Source organism: Notechis scutatus, chromosome 6 (genome assembly GCF_049901735.1).
Source record: "Notechis scutatus isolate UNSWTSFEM ecotype Mainland chromosome 6, rNotScu1.2, whole genome shotgun sequence".
Classification (NCBI taxonomy): Eukaryota; Metazoa; Chordata; class Lepidosauria; order Squamata; family Elapidae; genus Notechis; species Notechis scutatus.
In genome coordinates this window covers 74,317,350-74,338,015 of record NC_142014.1, presented here as the reverse complement: position 1 = coordinate 74,338,015, position 20,666 = coordinate 74,317,350, and the positions used below count along the sequence as shown (strand labels likewise).

Genomic DNA, 20,666 nt, shown 5'->3' with positions numbered 1-20,666 from the left:
GGCTAATTTTCCAGTTAGGTTTTATTTTCAGGGAAATACAGTATTAAATGCATCCATCTGGCCGACAATCTTAACTGGGCCTTATTTTGGGGATAGGGCTTATATTACGAGCATTCTAAAAATCATGCAAGGGCTTATTTTCTGAGTAGGTCTTATTTTCAGGCAAATACAGTAGATACAGGACATTTGCTGCTCTCCGTTACTCTCCCAATTTAAGAATGGACAGAGCTGAGAAAGACTGATCTAGAAGTTAGGCCTGACTTCACCCTCTGAAGCAATAGATGTATATAACAGAACCCATCTCCCTCCTTCTTACATCAAGTAGTTTCAAGGCGCCGGTAATTTCTTTCCTCAGGCTCCCTTCCGCGAGATCCCGAGATCGTTCTTCAAGCCTGACTCTCTTCTCCAAAGTAAAGAGGTCACACTTGAATCCAAGAGACAGCCGTAGAAATTCTGCCTGGAAAACAGAAGAGGAGCAAACATCCTTACTAGGCAGATTACCAGCTGGTTAATCTCTCTCTGGGAAAAAAAATAAAAATAAAATAAAATATGTTATTGCTTCCAGCAGGAAGAAATATTAAGTTGAACTCTGGATGATCTTGGGCCTAGAAAAAAGGAGAAACTTTCTGACAGTGAGAACAATCAACCAACCTTCAGAAGTGGTGGGTGCTCCATCACTGGAGGTTTTTAAGAAAAGACTGGACCATCACTTGTCTGACATGGTATAGGGCCTCCTGCTTGAGCAAGGGGTTGGATTAGATGACCTATAAGATCCCTTCCAACTCTGTTATTCTACATCTGGGTGGCAATGCAGGACATGCCAAATGTTTCAGTTCAAACCACTTTGATACTGAAATAACCCACATATAATGTAAAACCATCGTTTGGAGTGTGAAACCAGCTGTTTCAAGCACACTCCAAACTTTTTGACTTTTGAGTGCTGTTCTGCTCTTGAAACAGAGGCATTTGGGATACAACACATATTCAACAACTGGGGAGGCTCTTTTCACACTTACAGTGGCTGGGTTGCACTCCGAAAAGTAGTTTTGTGCTCCAAATCATTTTGCACATGGTTAATTTAATAAGCAACAGATGGCACTAGTGCCCAAAGTAACTATTTGTTTCACTTATTTACGTTCAGTTAAACACTAATCCTCCCAGTTAATTCAACACTGAGGGTTTCCTTAACTTATTTTCTGTTTGTTAAATCATGAATTCCAATGGTCCAAACCTACCTCAAATTGAGAAAGTATCATACTGGCATAGGATTTAGGTAGATGGAGCTAAGAAGCTCAAATTAACATCCTGTCTCCAGTTAACCAGGTCCTAACCTGCCACCTTGTTCTTAGGAAATACTGGCAGATGCTCAGACTAAAAGCATGGACTCTTCACACCCAAAATCCTGCTTCTCCTGCCCCTCTCCTGGAAACACAGCTAAAAAGTAGGAAGACATATCAAGAGGAGATAGAAAAAGCAACAAATACTCCTATGCTTACCTCCACTTCTTTCTCATTGGGAGAGCCACTGAAATGAGAAGAACAAAAGAAATTATATTACTAGAGACACAGAACTGAAATATCATTTTCTAAGGCCTTCACAGATAAACTTCAAGTTCCTAATTTAAGAACCATCCTGGCCAAAAGGTGTGGAGTCCCAGCACCAACACATCTCAAGTGGGTTGGGGACCTCACAAGATGGAACAAGGTCTACTCTAAGGGAACATCTGCAGACCAATCCTTATGCCATCAGGCAGAGGACAAACTGCTGAAGTTTTAGTTGAACTGACCCAGAATGGCACATCAACCAAAGCACAGAATATGGAGTTTTAGAGTAATATTAAAAAAAAGGAGTCCTTGTGGATTTTATTCCCTTAATTGCTGACTCTAGGGGGCGGTGCTCATCTCCATTTCAAGACCATTGAGCCAGTGCATCCAAAGACATTTCCACGGTCATGTAGCCAGCCTGACATCATGGAGCACTGTGACCTTCCCCCTGTAGTGGTATCTATTTATCTACTCGCATTTGCATGCTTTCAAACTGCTAGGTTGACAGGAGCTGGGGTGAGAACGGGAACTCACCCATCACATGGCACTCAAGTCTCAAACCCTCAGTCACGAGTCCTTGAGTGCCCACAAGAGATCTAAATCTAATCCACCTTAACTCCCACGATTTCCCCTTGACCGTTAGTAGCTCAGATTCTTGTAGACAGCTTAAACTTCCAATAAATCTTTATACTCATTTGAACTGCCTGAATCTCCTGGTTTCCGCAGCACCTGATGGTTACACTAACTTAACTTAAGTGGTTTGCTTAACAATTATGGCAAGGAAGGTCATAAAATGGGGCAAACACAGTTAACTCGCTTAGCAACATAGACGTTGGGCTCAATTGGGGTCGTAAGTCGAGGACTATCTATATTTCCCACAAATATTCCAGACAAATGAGAAGCTTGCTCTATCAGAGGGGCAAGAAGTTGGGGCAAGCTTGATGTTCTCTGCATTCACTGAAACTGAACAGGGGCATGCGTAGGACATATCAAGGTGGCATCTAGAACAATACTCCAGAAAAAAACAGGCTAAAAATTGGGCACATTTGTTGTAAGTCGCCATCTTGACTTTTTCCCCATAACCCGAGTGTATTTCTGAAACCAGATACTTACTTATTCTGGTTCTTTTGGCACATGAGGCTGCTTGACAGATCCTGGCATGAAGATGAATCACCTGCCAAAGAAGAGGAGTCACAGGTATTGGTCAGGTTGTCTTCTGAGGATGCTCTCCTAGGGCTCACTTGCATGAGTGGAAAACTTCAAAAAAAACCCAAAACCTCCCAGAAAGCTCAGATCAGACCCATTCAACCAGACCAGACTGTTTTGTTTGTCTCATTACAGAACTCCTTTGGGGCCTTCAAAGACTACCACTTTTTTGGAGGGGGAGAGGGATTATTTAAGAGGATGTCCCAAAGGTGCTTTTTCCAAAAGGCAACTGGACTTTCTGAGTGTTTTTCTTTGAAAATGTTTCGCTTCTCAACATTTTTAAAGAAAAAAAACATCCAAGGAAGTCAGTTGCCTTTTGGAAAAAAGCACCTTTGACCTGGATGATTGAGAATTTCCATACGTACTTAAGAGGATGGGAATGTCAAAAATAAAATAACTAATAACTGAAGATCAAAGAATTGAAGGGACAGTTTAGGCCGTAAGATAGAATCCCTTGTTCAGTGTAGGTTAGAGTTAGAAAAAAAATAGAGATTCAGTCATACAGTGATTATCCTGTCCAATTTAAAGACAAGGCTGGTTTTACATGCTGTATGAAACCTTCTTGAGATGTTTGTTTAATGTGATCTTGTCAGAGTATATTCATTAACTGGCAGAGACATGGTTAACAAAGTAAGCATGGCAACAGACCAGCCAATGGGAGCTGACAGCCTGGGTGTGGCTTGGCTCCAGTGTGCTTTGCTGAGAAGTGAAAGAGAAACTAACTTGCTTGCTTGCTGATAAACTAGAGTTCTGCTCTGAATTGGAGCTGTAAGGTGTCTGCTTCTGTTTGTGTTTGCTTGTAACCTTTCCACGTTGGAAGAAATTACTGGTATTGTACATTTACTTATTTTATATAAAAGGAAGTTTAATGAATCCTGCTGAGTCAGTCGTCTGTGTGTTTTCTGGATTTGAATTTTGCTGCAAACTCTTAACAGATCTATTTATGGAGGTTCTCAATCAATCAGGTTATGGTTATCCCAAAGGTGCTTTTCCCAAAAGGCAACTGGACTTTCTTGCTTTTTTCCTTGAAAACATTTCGCTTCTCATTCAAGAAGCTTCTTCAGTTCTGCATGAATGGTGGGGAATGGAAGGATTTATATACTTTGTGGTCATCCAATCCTTTTGACAGTCCCTGAAAGTTTGACACACCCATTTGCACTCTGATTTTCAGGTGACACTGAAGATACAGACAAAACCCCAAGTGGCCTTAATGGCTCTCAAACAGAACTAATGACCAATTCTCAGAGAGAGTGCTAACAACCAGATGACTGCAAAGTGTATAAATCTGTCCATTCCCTTCCATTCAGTCAGAACTGAAGAAGCTTCTTGGAGGAGAAGCGAAATGTTTTCAGGGAAAAAAAAAAACCCAAGAAAGTCCAGTCGCCTTTAGCGTGATCTGTTAAGTCAGTCCCTGTGACTTGTAAGCCATGGCTTAATGCAAAGTGTGAACCCAGCCCACTTTGGCTTCATCCAAATCCAATGAATACTTGTGGCCTTACTAGCTTCCTGCTTGCCAAGAGTTTCATGTGTCCGAAAAAAAGAATAACGATAATACCAGTCTTGTTGCTGGAGGCATCTTCTATAGCTTCCTCTTTTGAAGCAACAGTTGCTTCCTGCAACGGTAAAGTAGAGAGACGTGTTTTCCCCTCTGGTTCCAGTAGTGTAGAGTCCGTATCTACAAAGGCAGAAGACAAGGGGGGAAAAATGCTCAGATCCCTCGGGTGTTTGAAGATTTTAATACATTCCAATAGATGAAAAAACAGCCTTCTGTTGAACAGACATAACTTGATGGCTTTCAACCATATTTCTGAGCCTCTCTCCGTTCACCCCCCAAATTCTTTGGTTGTGAAGGAAATGAAATGCTAGTTAGGAAAAAAAAAATTTAGTTCCTTATTGGTGCAGGAAAAGCCAGATCTGGATTCACACTGTGATCTGTTGGAAGATCAGAGAGATTTTTTTTTTATTGAACAATCACAATTTCTTTCTGACGATATCGCTCGCTGATCATGAGTTATCATTCTGGGGTCATTGTCGTTCGCTGCAAAAACCCACAAAAATTGGAAATGTTCTTTGCTTTACTTACCACTCCTCTCTATCAGGCAATCAGAATAGAGCTGGAAAGAACCTTCAAGGTCTTCTAGTCCAGCCCACTGCTCAAGCAAGAGATCCTATATCATTTCAGACAGGTGGTTGTCCAGTCTTTTCTTAAAAACCTCCAGTGATGAAGCACCCACAACTTCTGGTGGCAAGTTGTTCCACTGGTTAATTGTTCTGGTTGTTAGGAAATTTCTCCTTAGTCCCAGGTTGCTTCTCTCCTTCATTTAGTTTCCATCCATTGCTTCTTGTCCTGCCTTCTGGTACTTTGGAAAATAAGTTAACTCCCCCTCTTCTTTGTGGCAGCCCCTCAAATACTGGGATACTGTTATCATAATCCCCCACTAGTCCTTCTTTTCTCTATACTAGCCATACCCAATTCCTGCAACTGTTCTTCATATGGTTTTGTCTCCAGGCCTTTAATGATCTTAGTTGCTCTTTTTTGCACTTTTTCCAGAGTTTTTTTTTCCGTAATGTGGTGACCAAAACTGGATACAGTTTTCCAGCTGTGACCTTACGAAGATTTTTATAAAGCGGCGCTAATACTTCACATGATTTTGATTCTATACTTCTATTTATACAACCAAGGTCTATATTAGCCTTTTTGGCAGCTGCAGCACATTACTGGCTCATGTTTAAGTGATTGTCCACTAAGACTCCAAGGTCCCTCTCACATCTATTGGTTTGGAGCAAGGTTTCACCTCATCTGTACTTGTACCTTCAACATACCTTGTGATTCTTTAGTGCCCTCTGTGGCGGAGACAAACGTTTCTTTGGATGAAGTTAGTTCACTGGGAAAAGAATGAGAGATGAGTGTACAATCCAATAGCAGAAAAACAAGGTGGATTGTAAAATGGATAGATTTTTCTCTCACCTGAATAAGGTGTCTGGTAATGCTCCAACATCACTCTCCTTGGGAAAAAAAAGATGAAACTTCTTAGTATTTATAGCCAAACAAAAAACATTGGAAGCATTTATTTTTATACATGTAAAAAATGAGGCATTAGAACATTTCCTTGAGACTGTCTTGTGTTTGTGATTTTATGACCTTATAAATTGTCAGGTGCAAATAACCAGGAGTATTTGTTGAGTTCAAAGCACAGAAGAGTTCATTATTGTTAGCTATGTACAAGAATCTGGCCAGCTAAGTTAAATTGGTACTAGATAAAGAGCTACAGAATTCATGGTGGGCTGGACTTGGATCTCTTGTGGCTGTGCGATGACTCCAAACTAATGACATGTTTAACTCTGCCTTCCAGCTCAGCCTGCTCATCTTCTACAATAAATTCTATTAATAATATAATCTATAAACTACCAGATCAATTCCATAAATAAATAAACAAATTAGATCAGCCTGGGACCTAAGTTATTTAGGAAAAACACAGCGATGGACTATTTGATTATGCATCTTTCCTGCGGCTAATGTTATTTCCATAGACATTTGCTTTGGAACAAACTCTACTGTTTAATTTGGTTTATTTCAACAATAGCTGTTCTTTAAAGGACCAAAGAGCAGTTAAAAGAAAAAAAGAGTCACAGCTCTCTATTGGAAGGACCCATGTTACCTCAAGGAAAGCTAGATGAAAAAGTCTTAGCCAATCCATTTTTTTTCTTCTCCCTTTTTTTACAAATGAATACCAGATCTATTGTCTGGTCTCCATCATTCAGTTCCAATATTCCCTAAAGCAAAAGCAGGGAATTTATCTCCCTTCAAATGTTATACATACTATTTTTCACATTTATGCCACATCCCCATGGTCATGTGACCAAATTTGGATGTTTGGAAACTTGACTTATAGTTATGACGGTTACAGTGTCCTGGGGTCATGTGATCCACTTTTACAACCTTCTGACAAGCAGACTCAATGGGGAAGCCAGATTCACTTAACAACAGGGTTTACTAACTTAACAACCGCTGTGATTCACTTAACAACTGTGGCAAGAAAGGTCATAAAATGGGGCAAAAGTAACTTAACAACTGTCTCGCTTAGCAACAGAAATTTTGGGCTCAATTGTGGTCGTAAGTCAAGGACTACCTGCACTGTATAATTATCTCTACCAGCATCTTTCACCCCTTGGTGAGACTTAGCTACAAAGCTGAAAGGTGTAGTTAACAACACTATAGAGCAGGCATACTTTCCCCATCTCTGATTTTTTCCAGATGCAGTAAATTTCAGGCTGAACTACTCCCAAATATTCTGTATGGATGGATGGAGAGCAGAATTTCTCAACCTTGGCAGCTTTCAGGTAAGAGGACTATTAATCCCAGAATTCTCCAGCCACCCCAGTATTCTTATACCCCAGTCCTGAACATGAAGTCTTTTATTCCCGAGGATAGTTAAAGAGAATCTTCCTCAATTTATTACCCTCCAGATACTTTGAGAAAACAACACCAGGCACCAGAATTGGTTTTCTGGGAACTGGAGGATAACAAACTGGGATAGCTGGATTAGGGTGGACATCTTTACATTTAGGTGGGGGGAAGGTACATTTGAATCTAGGATGGCACAATTCATAATGGACAAGAGAAGCCATGAAGAAAAATCTAACAAAAGTATAACTTTTAAAATTTAATTTTCAAGATTTTACAGATACATGGTGCTTGGTTTGCATCTAACTGGTTCATGCATTCAAATGCCCATCAAGCACCAAATAAATCTACCCAAGTATTAATGAAGAATAATATTTGACTAGCACTGGTGATGTTATCTAATGAAATGTCTTCAAGAAAACAAGCAAGCTCAGAAAGCGCCAAGGACCTCTCCTATCTCCTATCCAAGTATCCATGTGCAAGTCCCAGCAGGTTGTATAACAGAGTTCTTCAAACTTGTTAACTTTAAGATTTGTGGACTTCAACTCTCAGAATTCTCCAGCCAATTCCACAAGTCTTAAAGTTGCCAAGTTTGAAGACCCCTGTGGTATAACATCTCATAAGAAGGACAGAGCACATCTGGATTGCAGAGTTTTGAATAAACTTATTAATTTCAAGTTTCAAACAAGCCAAATCAGGGGGGTCCTTGGTGCTCCCTGAGCTTGCTTGTGTTTTTTTTTGCAGACGTTTCATTACCCAGACAAGGGACTGACAATGACTAGCACTGATGATGTTACCTAGTTTGGGTGGTGAAACGTTTGCAAGAAAACAAGCTAGCTCAGAGAGCACTAAGGATCTCTCATTTCAACCTTGAGCGACAAAATGTTCTCCTTTCTTGAACCAAATCCATGTGGTAAAAAAAAACCTCTGTCAATCTTGCACAGCGCAGAGGGGAAAGAATTCTACTTCCCAGGTTCTGACTGAATGGTCTTCTTCGATGGAATCTTTTCTTGGAAACAAGTAACTGAAACTAACCTTGGGACAGTCACCGTCCATCCTTATCCCGGAGATCAGGTCTGCATCTGTCTGGTTACCAACCGAATGGTGATTACACCTGCCAGCAGAAAGCAATATTTGCATACGGCTGCTATACAGCTTTCCCTTCCCCTAAAGTGAAACACTGGGGGTTATTTTTATCTACAGCTTTTACCTAAGCGAAGAATCCAACCCCAGCTGCAACACAAAACCAGCATAAGGCAAAGCACTTGTAGCCGAGATAATGTCACCCAGAGAAATGAAATTGCCAAAAAAAAAATTGACTTTTGGAAGCAAGAGCTTCCTTAGGCAAGAGAGAAGGAAAATCAGGTGATGTCTCTCATATAGTGAGTGGACAATGGTTCATCTGATGACTTTTCATGATATTCTGCCCTTGATTTTTATAGTTGAAGGAAAGTAACCCTAACGCCAAAAAATATTTGAGTTAGATACCAACTGTTCAAAACAGTAGGGTGCTAAAAAAAAGTAATGCATGTTCCTGACATACATAGTAATTGTATGGGGATAACACCACCCAGAGGAACACTGCAGCTTCTAAGAACATTGCTTGCTCAAACAGAAGCTCTTACAACATTTGTAACAGATATTTGGCCCAAGAGTTGCCCAATTAAGAGGTAATGACTAGAACTGTTCCCATAAACAGTCCACTTTTTTAATCTGTCCACTTTTTTAATCAAAGAAAAAGATGGTGATATTGGACACGTCTATGAATGTCTTCTTAAGCTCCAAAGATGACCTTGAAAATGAAGCTACTGTGGATGATGGGACAGGCACAGCTATTGGTTCTGCTAACTAATCTATCATTAAAAGTTTACAGTTAAATGAATATTTATTTTATTTATTTTATTTAATTGATTTGCCAATTGTTTACAAGATAATAAGTATAAGTGTATACATAGTTGTGAATACATAATGTGGGTTCCAGACTGATGAACTGTATTCGAGTATTGGTCTAGCAAATGTTTTGTATGCTCTGGTTAGTAGTGTGATATTAGTAGTGTGATATTAGTAGTGTGATATTATATATTAAATGAATATATCTATATCTATATTGATACACACACAGACACAGACGCACACATATTTACACATACATACGTATTTATACACATATATCTATATAACCCTATCTGTCAAGGTAATAATTTAAGAGCTGACCAGCTGATGCAGTGAGGGGAATGACTCAGCAGGGTTTTTGTCTGTTATCCCTTTAAGAGCCTGTGTAATAAGAGACCTTACTAGAGTGTTCATTCATTGAGTTTCTTCCCTGCTGTAATTGCTGCTTGTAGCATGTGTATGTATAGTATTCCTATATTCCTATTGTAGATAGAAACCATTATCTGATACAAGCTGCTGTTGGCTGTACTTGCTCCTGGATTGATATATGGGATAGACCTGTGCACACTCTGACAATATCTATGTCTATATAGCACACTTCTTAACTACCCATCTCCCTCAGAGAGGGGTTCTGGGTGGTATACAATTTAATCAATAAAATTAAGCATTCAAACAGAAGAATTGTTTAAAAATATATTTAAAAAGTCAGAAGGTGGCAAATTTAGCGGTTATTAATACAGGCAGGGGAGGGGTGGTGGTTCTATGGTTGTGTGGGCCCCTGTGTCTCCCACACAAGTCTTTTATCAATGGTTATGTAGAATTGCTTAGCGGAATCATATACTGTATAAAAGGGATGTCATGCCTCTGTCGGAGTCCGAATCCAAGGAGGAAGATGAACAGCTGACAGGGAGCGGGAGTGTGGCTCCGTTGGCTGTGAGGAAACTGGGGAAGGGCAAAGTCCGACTGGGCAGAGCAGGGGAGAGGTAGAACAAGGGAGAGGGAGTTCAGAGGAAGACCCAGGCCCACCCCCTCTTCATCCTAAGGCACGCAGGGAGGAACTGAGAAGAGAGCAACGTGGGTTGCGTTGCTTACAGGGGAGGAAAGGGCCCTGATTCCCTTCATTAGGCACACCTGGGAAGAGAGATGCAAGCTGAGTGTGGTGTCTGCTGGGAACAAACATGAATTCATCTTGTGTTGACTTTGGTTATCTGCATTCCTGACATCCTCCCAACTGTGTTGAATTACGGCCGTTCTTTCATGTCTGGAATTCCTTCTCTTGCCCTGCCAGACTAATTACCTCATCTTGCCTTGATTGGACATAATTACAGTTTTTGTTGATCATGTTTTGGACTTGATTCTCTGCAGCCAAAGGTTGTTCCTGGGGAGAGTTTTTCTCCAGCCAGAAGGTAACCAGGACATTGGGGGAAAAGTTGAAGCTAAGAAAAGGGACTCCTGCTGATTATCTGACAGTGTTGCCTTTATGCCACGCCCCAGGTCATCACAAGGGAACAGAAATTATTAGGATATAATAGATAACTAAGAATCAAATGAGAAGATACTGGGAACTTAAGAATAAAATTGAGCTGCACGTAGCCTTATCAACATTTTAAAAGCTGGGTCTGTGGTCTTACTTGTATTCATCCAATATCACATCTGAGGTGGTTCCATTTCTTAAATGCTGTTTCCCAAATATCAACAATGTTTGAGAATTTCCAACGGTCCTTGGCAGAGAGCTTCTTCGAACCAGTTGCAGAGAATCAAGTGACAATGCTTCTGTTAAAGATACAGAGGAGGAGAGAGTGGCAGAATTATTAATGTGAGGAAGCCTAGAAAATGTGGCTTTGTTTATCTGGAATCATGCAGATCAAGAGTTGGGATGTTTATGGTTATTCTCAATCCTCCAGGTGTTCTGACCCAGGCTTCATCAAACATACTTAAACACAAACTTATTTTAAAAGCAAAACCTATTTTATTGCAACACTGGGAATTACTTTCATTCCCAGTCAGAACCAATTAAACACAGTTCCCCAAGATAAGCTCACGCTTGTCAGTGCTGTGGAATGCTGCCCAAAACAGAAGACTTCAAAGTAATTATAACAGAAACCCCCAAAGGAAAAAACTGACCAGAGTACACAGAACTTCAAGAAGGATTCAGAATCTAATTGAACTGCTTTGCTTCCTGCAAAGCATTCGTCATTGAGGTCTGACTTTTATCCCTTATGGGAGGGGCAATCTCCTCCCAGCCTTACTCCCGAGTCACCCCTTCTGCTTCAGCTGCTCTCGCCTTCTAGCAGCTCTGCGCACACGCGCACTGGGAACAGGCTCCCCTGCATCCTTTGCTTTGCTGCTGCCAGACTCCGAAGGCTCCAGAGGCAGCACCCCACTCTCAGATGGTCCTGGCCCCATCCCTGCATCAGATGCAGGAACCTCATCCAAGTCCTCTCCAGACTCCCTGACTAGTTCCCTTCCACTGTCTGATATCTCTGCCGTCCGCACCAGCTGCTGGCGAACCACAACACTAGGTGATGATTATCTCAAACATGGTGGGTTTTTTTTCATAAAAGGCATCTGGACTTCCTTGGTGTTTTCTTTTAAAACGTTTCATTTCTCATCAAAGAAGCTCCTTGGATGAGAAGAGAAACATTTTCAAAGAAAACACCAAGAAAGTCCAGTGGCCTTTGGGGGGGGGGAAAAAAGCACTTTTGAGAAAATTGAGTTGGGTTGTTGCAAAATACAGTTTGATTCTCCAAGATGTAAGCCATGTGGCCAAATTTCAAATAGTTTTTGTAATCAGAGAGTTTTACATACAAATGACCGTACAAAAAACTAATTGCTCAATAAAGACATTTCAGTCAGAGCCTTTCTAATGGCTGCTGAGCTGCACAGTTTCAAAATAGGACGTGTACTTTAATCTTTATCCACAGGTGGATGATAGATGCAAACGCTAATCAACAAAAGCATAAATGCGTACAATAATATTAATGGAAAAGTATTAGCTACAAACTTAATAATCATAATAAAAGGGGATGGAAGAACCTGGAAAATGATGTCATGTTGGAAGAAATGACAAAAAAACATATAGATTTGAAACCAGAGATTTTTCTATTGGGAATCTTACCTGATACATTTAATAAAAACTTAAAGTATTTGATTGTAAATGTGTTAACAGCGGCTAGGATTGTATTTGCTAGAAATTGGAAGAGTGAGAAAATACCATTAGAGGAAGAAATTATTAAGAAAATATTGGAATGTGCTGAAATGAGTAGATTGACATTTGAAATTAGAGAACAAGAAGATAAACAATTCTATGAAGTTTGGGATCTTTTTTATCAATGGTTAGATAAAACAATATAATAATAGAATATATATATATTTTGGTTTTGATAATATTTTTAGAATATTATATTAAGATAGATTTGGTATGATTTTACGATTTGTTATAAATTAACTAAATTATAGTTATCTCGCTTAAGCATGAATTAGTTAAATTATAGTCAAATGATTGTTTAATAAGGATATTAGGATATATAATTGTTGATTGATAATATGAGTTATTATGTAACATAATTATTATGATGACTATGAAATAGATGCACAAAAAGGAGTGATAAACCAACCGATACACTGTCTGTAAATTTATGAAGAATGATGATGTTCTTATGTTATGTTTTATGTTTTATGTGTTTTTATTTGTTGTTAAAATCAATAAAACTTTTTTTTAAAAAAAAAAAGAAAATGATGTCATAAACAGAAGAATTCCTAAACTTTGAGTATGTTGCTTCCGAGTCTTCCACCTTACCCCTTTCTTTAAAAAAAATAAAAAAATTCAAATTTTGAAAAACAATACATTGCAACATGCAAATCAGATGCAGGTTTCTTCTTCCAGGGCTATACGCCTCTCCTTTTAGCCAATCCATTTGCACCCAAGGCATATTTTAAGCTTACCTAGCAATAAAATATCTTCTGTGGACCAGTACGTGCTCCAAGGCCAGGACAGCTGGGTTCTTAGTCTTTGATAGCAACAGGTTTCCTATTTAAAGAAGAGGAACTGAAATTAAGGAGACTGCCACCCAGAAGCCAGTTCAACTAATTTACAGAAAGTTCCTTCTACCAGGAAATAAGCATCTGGTTAGATGACTCTTTTTTGAAATAATAGCAATAATACTTATATTTATATACTGCTTTACAGTGCTTTACAGCCCTCTCTAAGCAGCTTACGGAGTCAGCCTATTGCCCCCAACAATCTAGGTCTTCATTTTATCCACCTTGGAAGGATGGAAGGCTGAGTCAACCATGAGCCTGGTGAGATTTGAACTGGCAAATTGCAGGCAGCTGGCAGTCAGCAGAAGTAGTCTGCAGTACTGCACTCCAACCACTGGAACGCTGACACAGGGTGCTTTTCCAAAAGGCAACTGGACTTGTTTTTGTTTTTTGTTTGTTTGAAAACGTTTTGCTTCTCGTCCAAAAATGAATTGCCTTTTGGAAAAACACCTTTGGGACAAGGCTTTGTTCATATATGAAGGTATTCAGTTCTTTATCATTTCTGCCCACTCAACTTTACAAGCAAGAACGTTGCAAATGATCAGATCCCTTTTCAAGTTCTCTTCCAACCTACATTTCCAAAACTTGTCTGCGCCTACCTTCTCTTCTCTTCTTATCGCTTCACTGACGTTTAAGCAGGACAGAGGGCTCTCGCCATCATGATCAAATGCACACCTCTGTTTTAACAGAAAGTTAGCATGCTAGTCAATTGAAAGAAATGTCAGGTTACCAAGACAACCTAGCAATATTTTGGAAGTACAGTTGCTATCCGAGAGGACAAGTGCTAAATGCCTGAAGCAAAGAAGAAAGAGTTTGGTGCCTGCAAAGGGTGTATAGAAACAAATTTTTCAAGACCCCAAAAGAACGATTACATGTTTTGCGTGCCAAAGGCCTTAAATGCCACCAGCTTCTCAGTTTTAGGGCTGGGAAAATCGCTGCTTTTCAATCAGCACAGAAGATGCTGTTCTAGATTTGATCATCTTGGCTGTTGTTTGTGCAGTAGAGTTAGGAACCAAACAAAATTGCCCTTTGAGAACATTTTTCTTGAAAAGAGGCTTGCTAGCCGGCAGCTGTTAAATCTGTGAGCCCAAATCCCAGGCTGTGCTAGGCCATCCAGTGCAATGTGGGTATTGTCACTGGAGGACGCTGGGAAATCTGGGCATCTCACTTCTACTAATTAAAATAAACAGTTAAATGCAGCATTAAATAAATAAATAGAATGCCCTACCTGACAAAGTATACCACAGCACAGTCTTCTTAAATACTTCTCCTTGAGTAACTCTAGAGCAACTACAAAACAAGGCATTAGACAACAGTTGGTGAGTATCTATAAACTAAAGCGTTCCCATTCTCATCTAACAAAAATATATTAAAAAAACAAATATTCCAGATAAGTAAGCCTCCGTCTAACGGAGGTAGTCTTCAGTGTAGGATTACAATTGAGCCCGAAATGTATGTTGCTAAGTGAGAAATTTGTTAAGTGAGTTTTGCCCAATTTTACGACTTTTCTTGCCACCTTTTTCTTTTAATTTTTTTTATTGATTTTCTATTAAATACATTTCTTAGTGCTTAATAAACATCGTGTTGTTCTGGCTATTCAGTTTGCTTAACAATACAAATTTACATTCTTAATCTTCACCTCCTTTTCCCCCAACCATTGGTAAAATAAATTCCATGTTTGATAATACTCTACATCTCCTTTCCGTTTAATTTTCAACCCATCAATTTCTGCACACTCTAGAACAGCGATGTCTAACCTTTTCCATGTCGCATGCCAAAAGTGTGCTCGCGTGCCTGCACCCATGATGCAATGCTCACGTGACTCCTCCCGCCCCCCTGCGCATGCACCATATGCCTCTGCGCATGCGTGCTTGACCCCCCACACCGCACACCTCTGTGCATGCGTACGCAACCCCTCTGCATGCCGCATGCCTCTGCACATGAACGCACATCTCGCATGCATGCATCTCCCCCTGTGCATGCATGGCAGATACCTGACAATCAGCTGGCTGGAGGAGGGCGCGTGTGCATGCGCAGTGGGGCTCTTCTGGGCAACTTCTTGCGTGCCTGCAGAAGTGGCTCTGCATGCCATTTCCAGCATGCGGGCCATAGGTTCACCGTCACAGCTCTAGAACTTTCCTGACTATCTCTTCATCTTGTGGTATTATTTAATTTATTTATTTATTTGGTTTGTCAATTGCTTACAAGATAATAGGTATAAGTAAAAACATAGTTATGAATACGTGGATACATATAAGAAAAATAAAAAATATATAAAAGAAACAATAGGACAGGGAGGGTAGGCACGTTGGTGCGCTTATGCACGCCCCCTACAGACCTCTTAGGAAAGGGGTGAGGTTAATAGTAGACAGTCTAAGGTTAAAGTTTTTGGGGTTTGGGGAAGAAACCACAGAGTCAGGTAGAGTATTCCAGACATTGACCAGACTCTGTTGCTGAAGTCGTATTTCCTGCAATCGAGTTTGGTGCGGTTAACCCTGAGTTTGTATCTATTATGTGCTCTTGTATTGTTATGGTTGAAGCTGAAGTATTCATTGACAGGTAGGACATTGCAATGTATGATTTTATATACTATATTTAGATCGGACAGAAGGCAGTGTAGTTCTAGTTTTTCTAGGTCTAGAATTTCAAGTCTGGTGGCATAAGGTATTCTGCAACGAGTAGAGGAGTGACATTATGCGAATATAATCCTCGCTGCTGTTAAGACATCCCATATTAAATACATACTTTGCTTATCAATTTTTTTCTGATATTATGCCTAATAAAAAACAGTTGAGGTTTAAAATCTTCACGTTTTCCTATCCTCTTTTCTAGCCACCTGTGTCTTTGCCCTCTCCCCCGATTTTTTTTTTTTTTTTGCTTTGACGCAAATCCACCACATATGATAAAATGTGCTTGCCACTTTTCTTAAACGAATCACCGCAATGGCTATATTATGAACCCGGTTGTTAAGTGAATCCGGATTCCCCGTTGACTTGTTGGAAAGTTGCAAAAAGGGATTGCATGATCCCAGGACACTTCAACCGTCATAAATGTGATTCAGTTGTCAAGCATTCAAATGTAAATCACGTGACAACAGAGATGCTACAACGATCGTAAGTGTGAAAAAACGGGTCGTAAGTCACCTGTCAGGATTCCAGCAATCGCTCTAATTAAATCATGATATCTCGAGCCAAACTTCAAAACACTTCAAAGGATTCATTAGAGGCGACATACTGGCACTGCCCTGTATGAAGCCAACTCTGGCATACGTCATTTACAGTCACCTGTGATTCTGTTTGCTTTCCCCTCCCCCATGAATGTCTCATAAACCAGATTCTCCAATTGAGCACATTCAAGGGCTGGGTGTCATCATTCACGTTCTCCAATTAAATATATGCACGGGCAAAAGCCCTGGTATTTTAGTTACAATCTTTTAAAGATAAGAGTTGGAATGTGCTTTCAAATGCTCTTCCAGATTTCCTTCCTCCCCGCTTTTTATGACAACTACTACAACAGGGATAGGAATGTTTTATGAGTTGACATCACCTTTTTCAGTGCCGTGGTAACTTTAATTGGTCACTAAAGGAACGGTTGTAAGTAGAGGACTACCTACATACCACCACACTTGCTCTAAACTCTGTCAATCAATAGCCATTGACAGACCTATTGCAAGAGTGGGGGGTTGGGAAGTTGGCTTCTGAAGGGAGAGGGGGTCTGCAGGAGAAGAGGGAGCTGGGGGCTTTCCTTTCCCCTTTCCTCCTGGGGAGGGAAAAGGCGTTTTATTTTTTTGGGGGGGGGTGTTGGTGCTTTCTGAGCTGGACTGTTTCCTAGCCAAACATTTCATGACCCAGCTAGGTAACATCATCCATGCTAGTGAGGAGTGGGTACAAACTGAGAGCAAACCCCCACTCCCTTCCAGCACTTCATCGCTGTGGGACCTTCATCACTGGAGGCTTTCAAGAAGGCCCCAGTTTCCACTTATAATTTTTCCACTTATAGTTTTTTGAGGAACAATAAGAGAGAGAAATTTGCCTTCACACCTTTTTTGTTTTAGAGTGATGTGCTGGACCGCACTAGTAGCCTGAAGCAATGTGGCAACCTGTGCTCTTACACAAGTGTGAGTCATCTCTAGAAATCACAGAGCTGGCTGCGACTGTGATGACCCGGGACATGGCACAAAGGCAACACAGTCACATAAGCAAGAAGAGTCCCTTTATTATCTCCAACTTTGCCCCCAATATCCAGGTTACCTTTGGCTGGAGAAAAACTCTCCCAGGAACAGCCTTTAACTGTAGAAAATTCAGTCCAAAACAAGGTACATACAGACTGTAACCAAAAGTCCAAACATACCAAGCTGCAGTAATTAACTGGACAGGGCAGGGGAAGGAATTTCAGACTTGAAAGCATGGCAACACTCACACAGTTGGGAAGACACCAGGAACACAGATAAGCCACGACGATGCCAGATAAATTCACGATTTGCTCGCAACAATTTACTGCGCACAGCTTTCCTTTTTAAACACTGTGTTCCCGGCTGCAGCTAATGAAGAGAATCTGGACCCTTTTTCCCCCCCCCGTAAGCCACGCAACTCACGTTGCTCCCTTTTCCATTCCTCCCTGTGTGCCCTAGGATGAAGAGGGGGTGGGCCTGGGTCTTCCTCTGAATTCCCTCTCCTTTGTTCTACCTCTCCCCTGCTCTGCCCAGCTGGACTTTGTCCTTCCCCAGTTTCTTCCACAGGCAATGGAGCCACACTCCCACTCCCTGTCAGTTGCTTGGCCTCCCCCTCGGAATCAGATTCCGACAGGTACATGACACTATCCCCCATGCAGGGTCCCGTCCCCCAGGACCATGTGGACAGGGACATTAAGGAAACCAGGCATGGAAGTCATGGACCAGACGAGGGGCATGGACATCTGTGGCATCAACCCAGGTGAAGTCCTCCGGTCCATAACCTTTCCATGCCACCAGATACTGCAGCTGGTGTGAATCTCAGATGCTGTCCACTTCGTACTCCACCTCTCCCTAAGGGGCTACTGGACCCAGCTGTGGTGGAGCTGGTCTATGTGGACTGTCGGCCGATATTGGGACTAACAAGGACCCATAAAAGACTGGATGAATCTGCATGGTCCGTGGCAGGGATAGGCGAAATGCCATAGGATTGATCACCGCCTCGACCAGAAAAGGTCCCAAGTAGCGGTGATCGAGCTTTTTCGATGGCCGCGTTGTCGGTAAGTACCAGGTAGAGAGCCAAACCTGATCTCCTACAGCTAAAGGCGGAACATCATGATGATGCCAATCTGCAAAGCATTTGTAGTCCTCCTTGGCTCTCTCCAGTTGGCCTCGTAACATGTGGTGCACAGCTTTTAACTCTTGCAAGAACGTATCCACTGCCAGAACCAGGGAGTCAGATGGGGCCAAAGCGAAGAGGATGAAAGCCATTGTCTGGATTCTGGCAGTTACTCCAATTAAATCATGAGCCTCGAGCCACACTCCCAAAACTGAAAAGGATTTATTTGAAGTTAACATTCTACATCTGGCACTAACCTGGGCGTAGCCAACTCTGAGATACGTAATTCACTGTCACCCTTGATCCTGATTTTCGCCCCACCCCTCTGGGTGTATCGTCCAACAAAAAATGTCCATAGCCAAGAGCCATCAATCATGCTCTCCAATTAGATTTTTGCATGGCAGAAGTTTCAGTCATCTAATCAGTCTTTGAAGTCAATATGAATAGAATGTACTTTTGATTCTACGCTGCTGCCTGCTCTTTGAAACCCCCCCCCCTTTTTTTCTGTTGTCAACTATAAAACGTATATACAAAATGTTTTATGAGTTGACAGCCATAGCTAGCGAAGAACAGGGACACATGGGTGGATGCATGTTGAGCATTGTTGTAAGCGAATTCTGCCACAGGCAGCACCTCTGCCCAATTGTCTTGTTGAGTGTTGCTGAAACAGCGGAGGTATTGCTCTAAGATAGCATTCGCTCTCTCTATACCCCCATTAGTTTCGGGGTGATGGGCAGATGACAGAGACTCCTCTACCTGCAGTTCAGCAAATAGGGTCTGCCAAAAGCGTGCCATAAATTGAACGCCCAGGTCTGACACTATTCATGGGAGATAAATAACTGGGCCATCGTCTTTGCCATAGAAAGACCTGCACATGGAATAAAGTGGGCCCTTTTGGTCAGCATGTCCACCACTACCAAAATGGTTGTAGCACCCTTCAATGGGGCAATTCAGTTATGAAGTCCAATGAGACTGCCCCCCAGGGTCTTTCTGGTGTGGGTAACGGCTGCAAGAAACCAGGGGGTGCACCTGGAGCATACTTGGTCTGTTGACAGATCCCACATGATGCCACATATTCTGACACATCATGCCTAAATCGCAGCCACCAATTCCAATGACTCAGGTCCATGGGTGTAGCCACACACCCTGCACAGGCATGCAGGCAATGAGTGGCACACTTCCTGCCAAGAAACTGCACTACTCCAGACAACCAGACGATCTGCGGATCATGGGCCCGTAACCACCCCAATACCAGCACCACTGGAAACTGAGGTACTGCAGCAACATAGAACACAGCTTCCTCCACATGCTGCCCCATACACATGTGAAGGGGTTTGGTTGCAGCAATCACAGGTCCTGAACGAAGGGGCCAACCATCAATCATCTCCACCAATACCAGCAGTGACATCTGCTGCTAGGGAATGGACCACTGCGCGACAAAATGCATGTATATGAAATTGGCTGTGACCCCTGAGTCCACCAAGGCCTGGATCTCCACCACTCCCTGACCAGTCACGAACACACTTGCTGTCAGCACGAGATGCTTCACCAAGGACAACTGGGATGGAGATGGCGGCCCTGATGCCACTGGAGCCTGACCTACAGAACCTTGTAGGCCGGGTCATGCTCGTTTCCTGCTGCTGCTGACATAGCTACTTTCGGTGCCTTAGCAGGACACTTGGCCGCAAAGTGGCCTTGGCTGCTGCAATAGAGGCATAGGCCGTCACGCCGCTGCCTATTCTTTTCAGCTTGGGTCAGGTGAGGTCAGGCAGCCCCGAACTGCATGGACTCATCCAAAGGCACTTCTGACGGGAGCGCAGTCTTGATGGGAGCGGATGCAGCCTCTGTCTGTCGTCGCGCCCATCGCTGCTGAAGCCTGGCATCGATACAAAGGCACAGATGCATGAGCTCCTGCAGGGTGCAAGGGCATTCAGTGTGCGCCAGCTCATCAAGGAGCTCCGACGACAGGCCTTCCTGGAACTGGTCTATCAGTGCTGCCTCATTCCATTGCAGGTCCTGGGCGACCACCCGGAAGTAAGCAAGATGGTCAATGGGCGAACCGTGCCCCTGCCTCAATTCTCTCAATTGCCTGTTTGCCATTTGGGCCCGAACAGGAACCTCAAACATGGCCCTTAACTGATGGCAAAACTCGGCATAATTATCCAACAACTGGTTGGGCTGGGTTAACAGGGGCATCGCCCAACACGCTGCAGACCCGGACAACAGGCTAATCAAAAACCCCACCTTATCCCAGTCAGTGGAAAAGTCCTCCGGCCGAAGGCTCATATA

At 42.1% G+C, this 20,666-nt stretch overlaps 1 protein-coding gene across 1 annotated transcript in view; it reads right to left on the bottom strand.

Annotated features, from left to right (window-relative positions):
• IRAG2 (inositol 1,4,5-triphosphate receptor associated 2) overlaps positions 1–20,666 on the bottom strand; it is a 75,343-nt gene that overhangs the window by 14,659 nt on the left and 40,018 nt on the right. The window contains exons 20-30 of the mRNA XM_087969155.1: positions 14,318–14,379; positions 13,689–13,766; positions 12,994–13,078; positions 10,680–10,821; positions 8,191–8,269; positions 5,719–5,756; positions 5,574–5,635; positions 4,306–4,425; positions 2,658–2,718; positions 1,497–1,524; positions 317–457 (exon numbers count right to left, since the gene is read on the bottom strand). Of these exons, the coding sequence (XP_087825281.1) occupies positions 317–457; positions 1,497–1,524; positions 2,658–2,718; positions 4,306–4,425; positions 5,574–5,635; positions 5,719–5,756; positions 8,191–8,269; positions 10,680–10,821; positions 12,994–13,078; positions 13,689–13,766; positions 14,318–14,379 (896 nt within the window). The remainder of the gene's footprint in view (positions 1–316; positions 458–1,496; positions 1,525–2,657; positions 2,719–4,305; positions 4,426–5,573; positions 5,636–5,718; positions 5,757–8,190; positions 8,270–10,679; positions 10,822–12,993; positions 13,079–13,688; positions 13,767–14,317; positions 14,380–20,666) is intronic.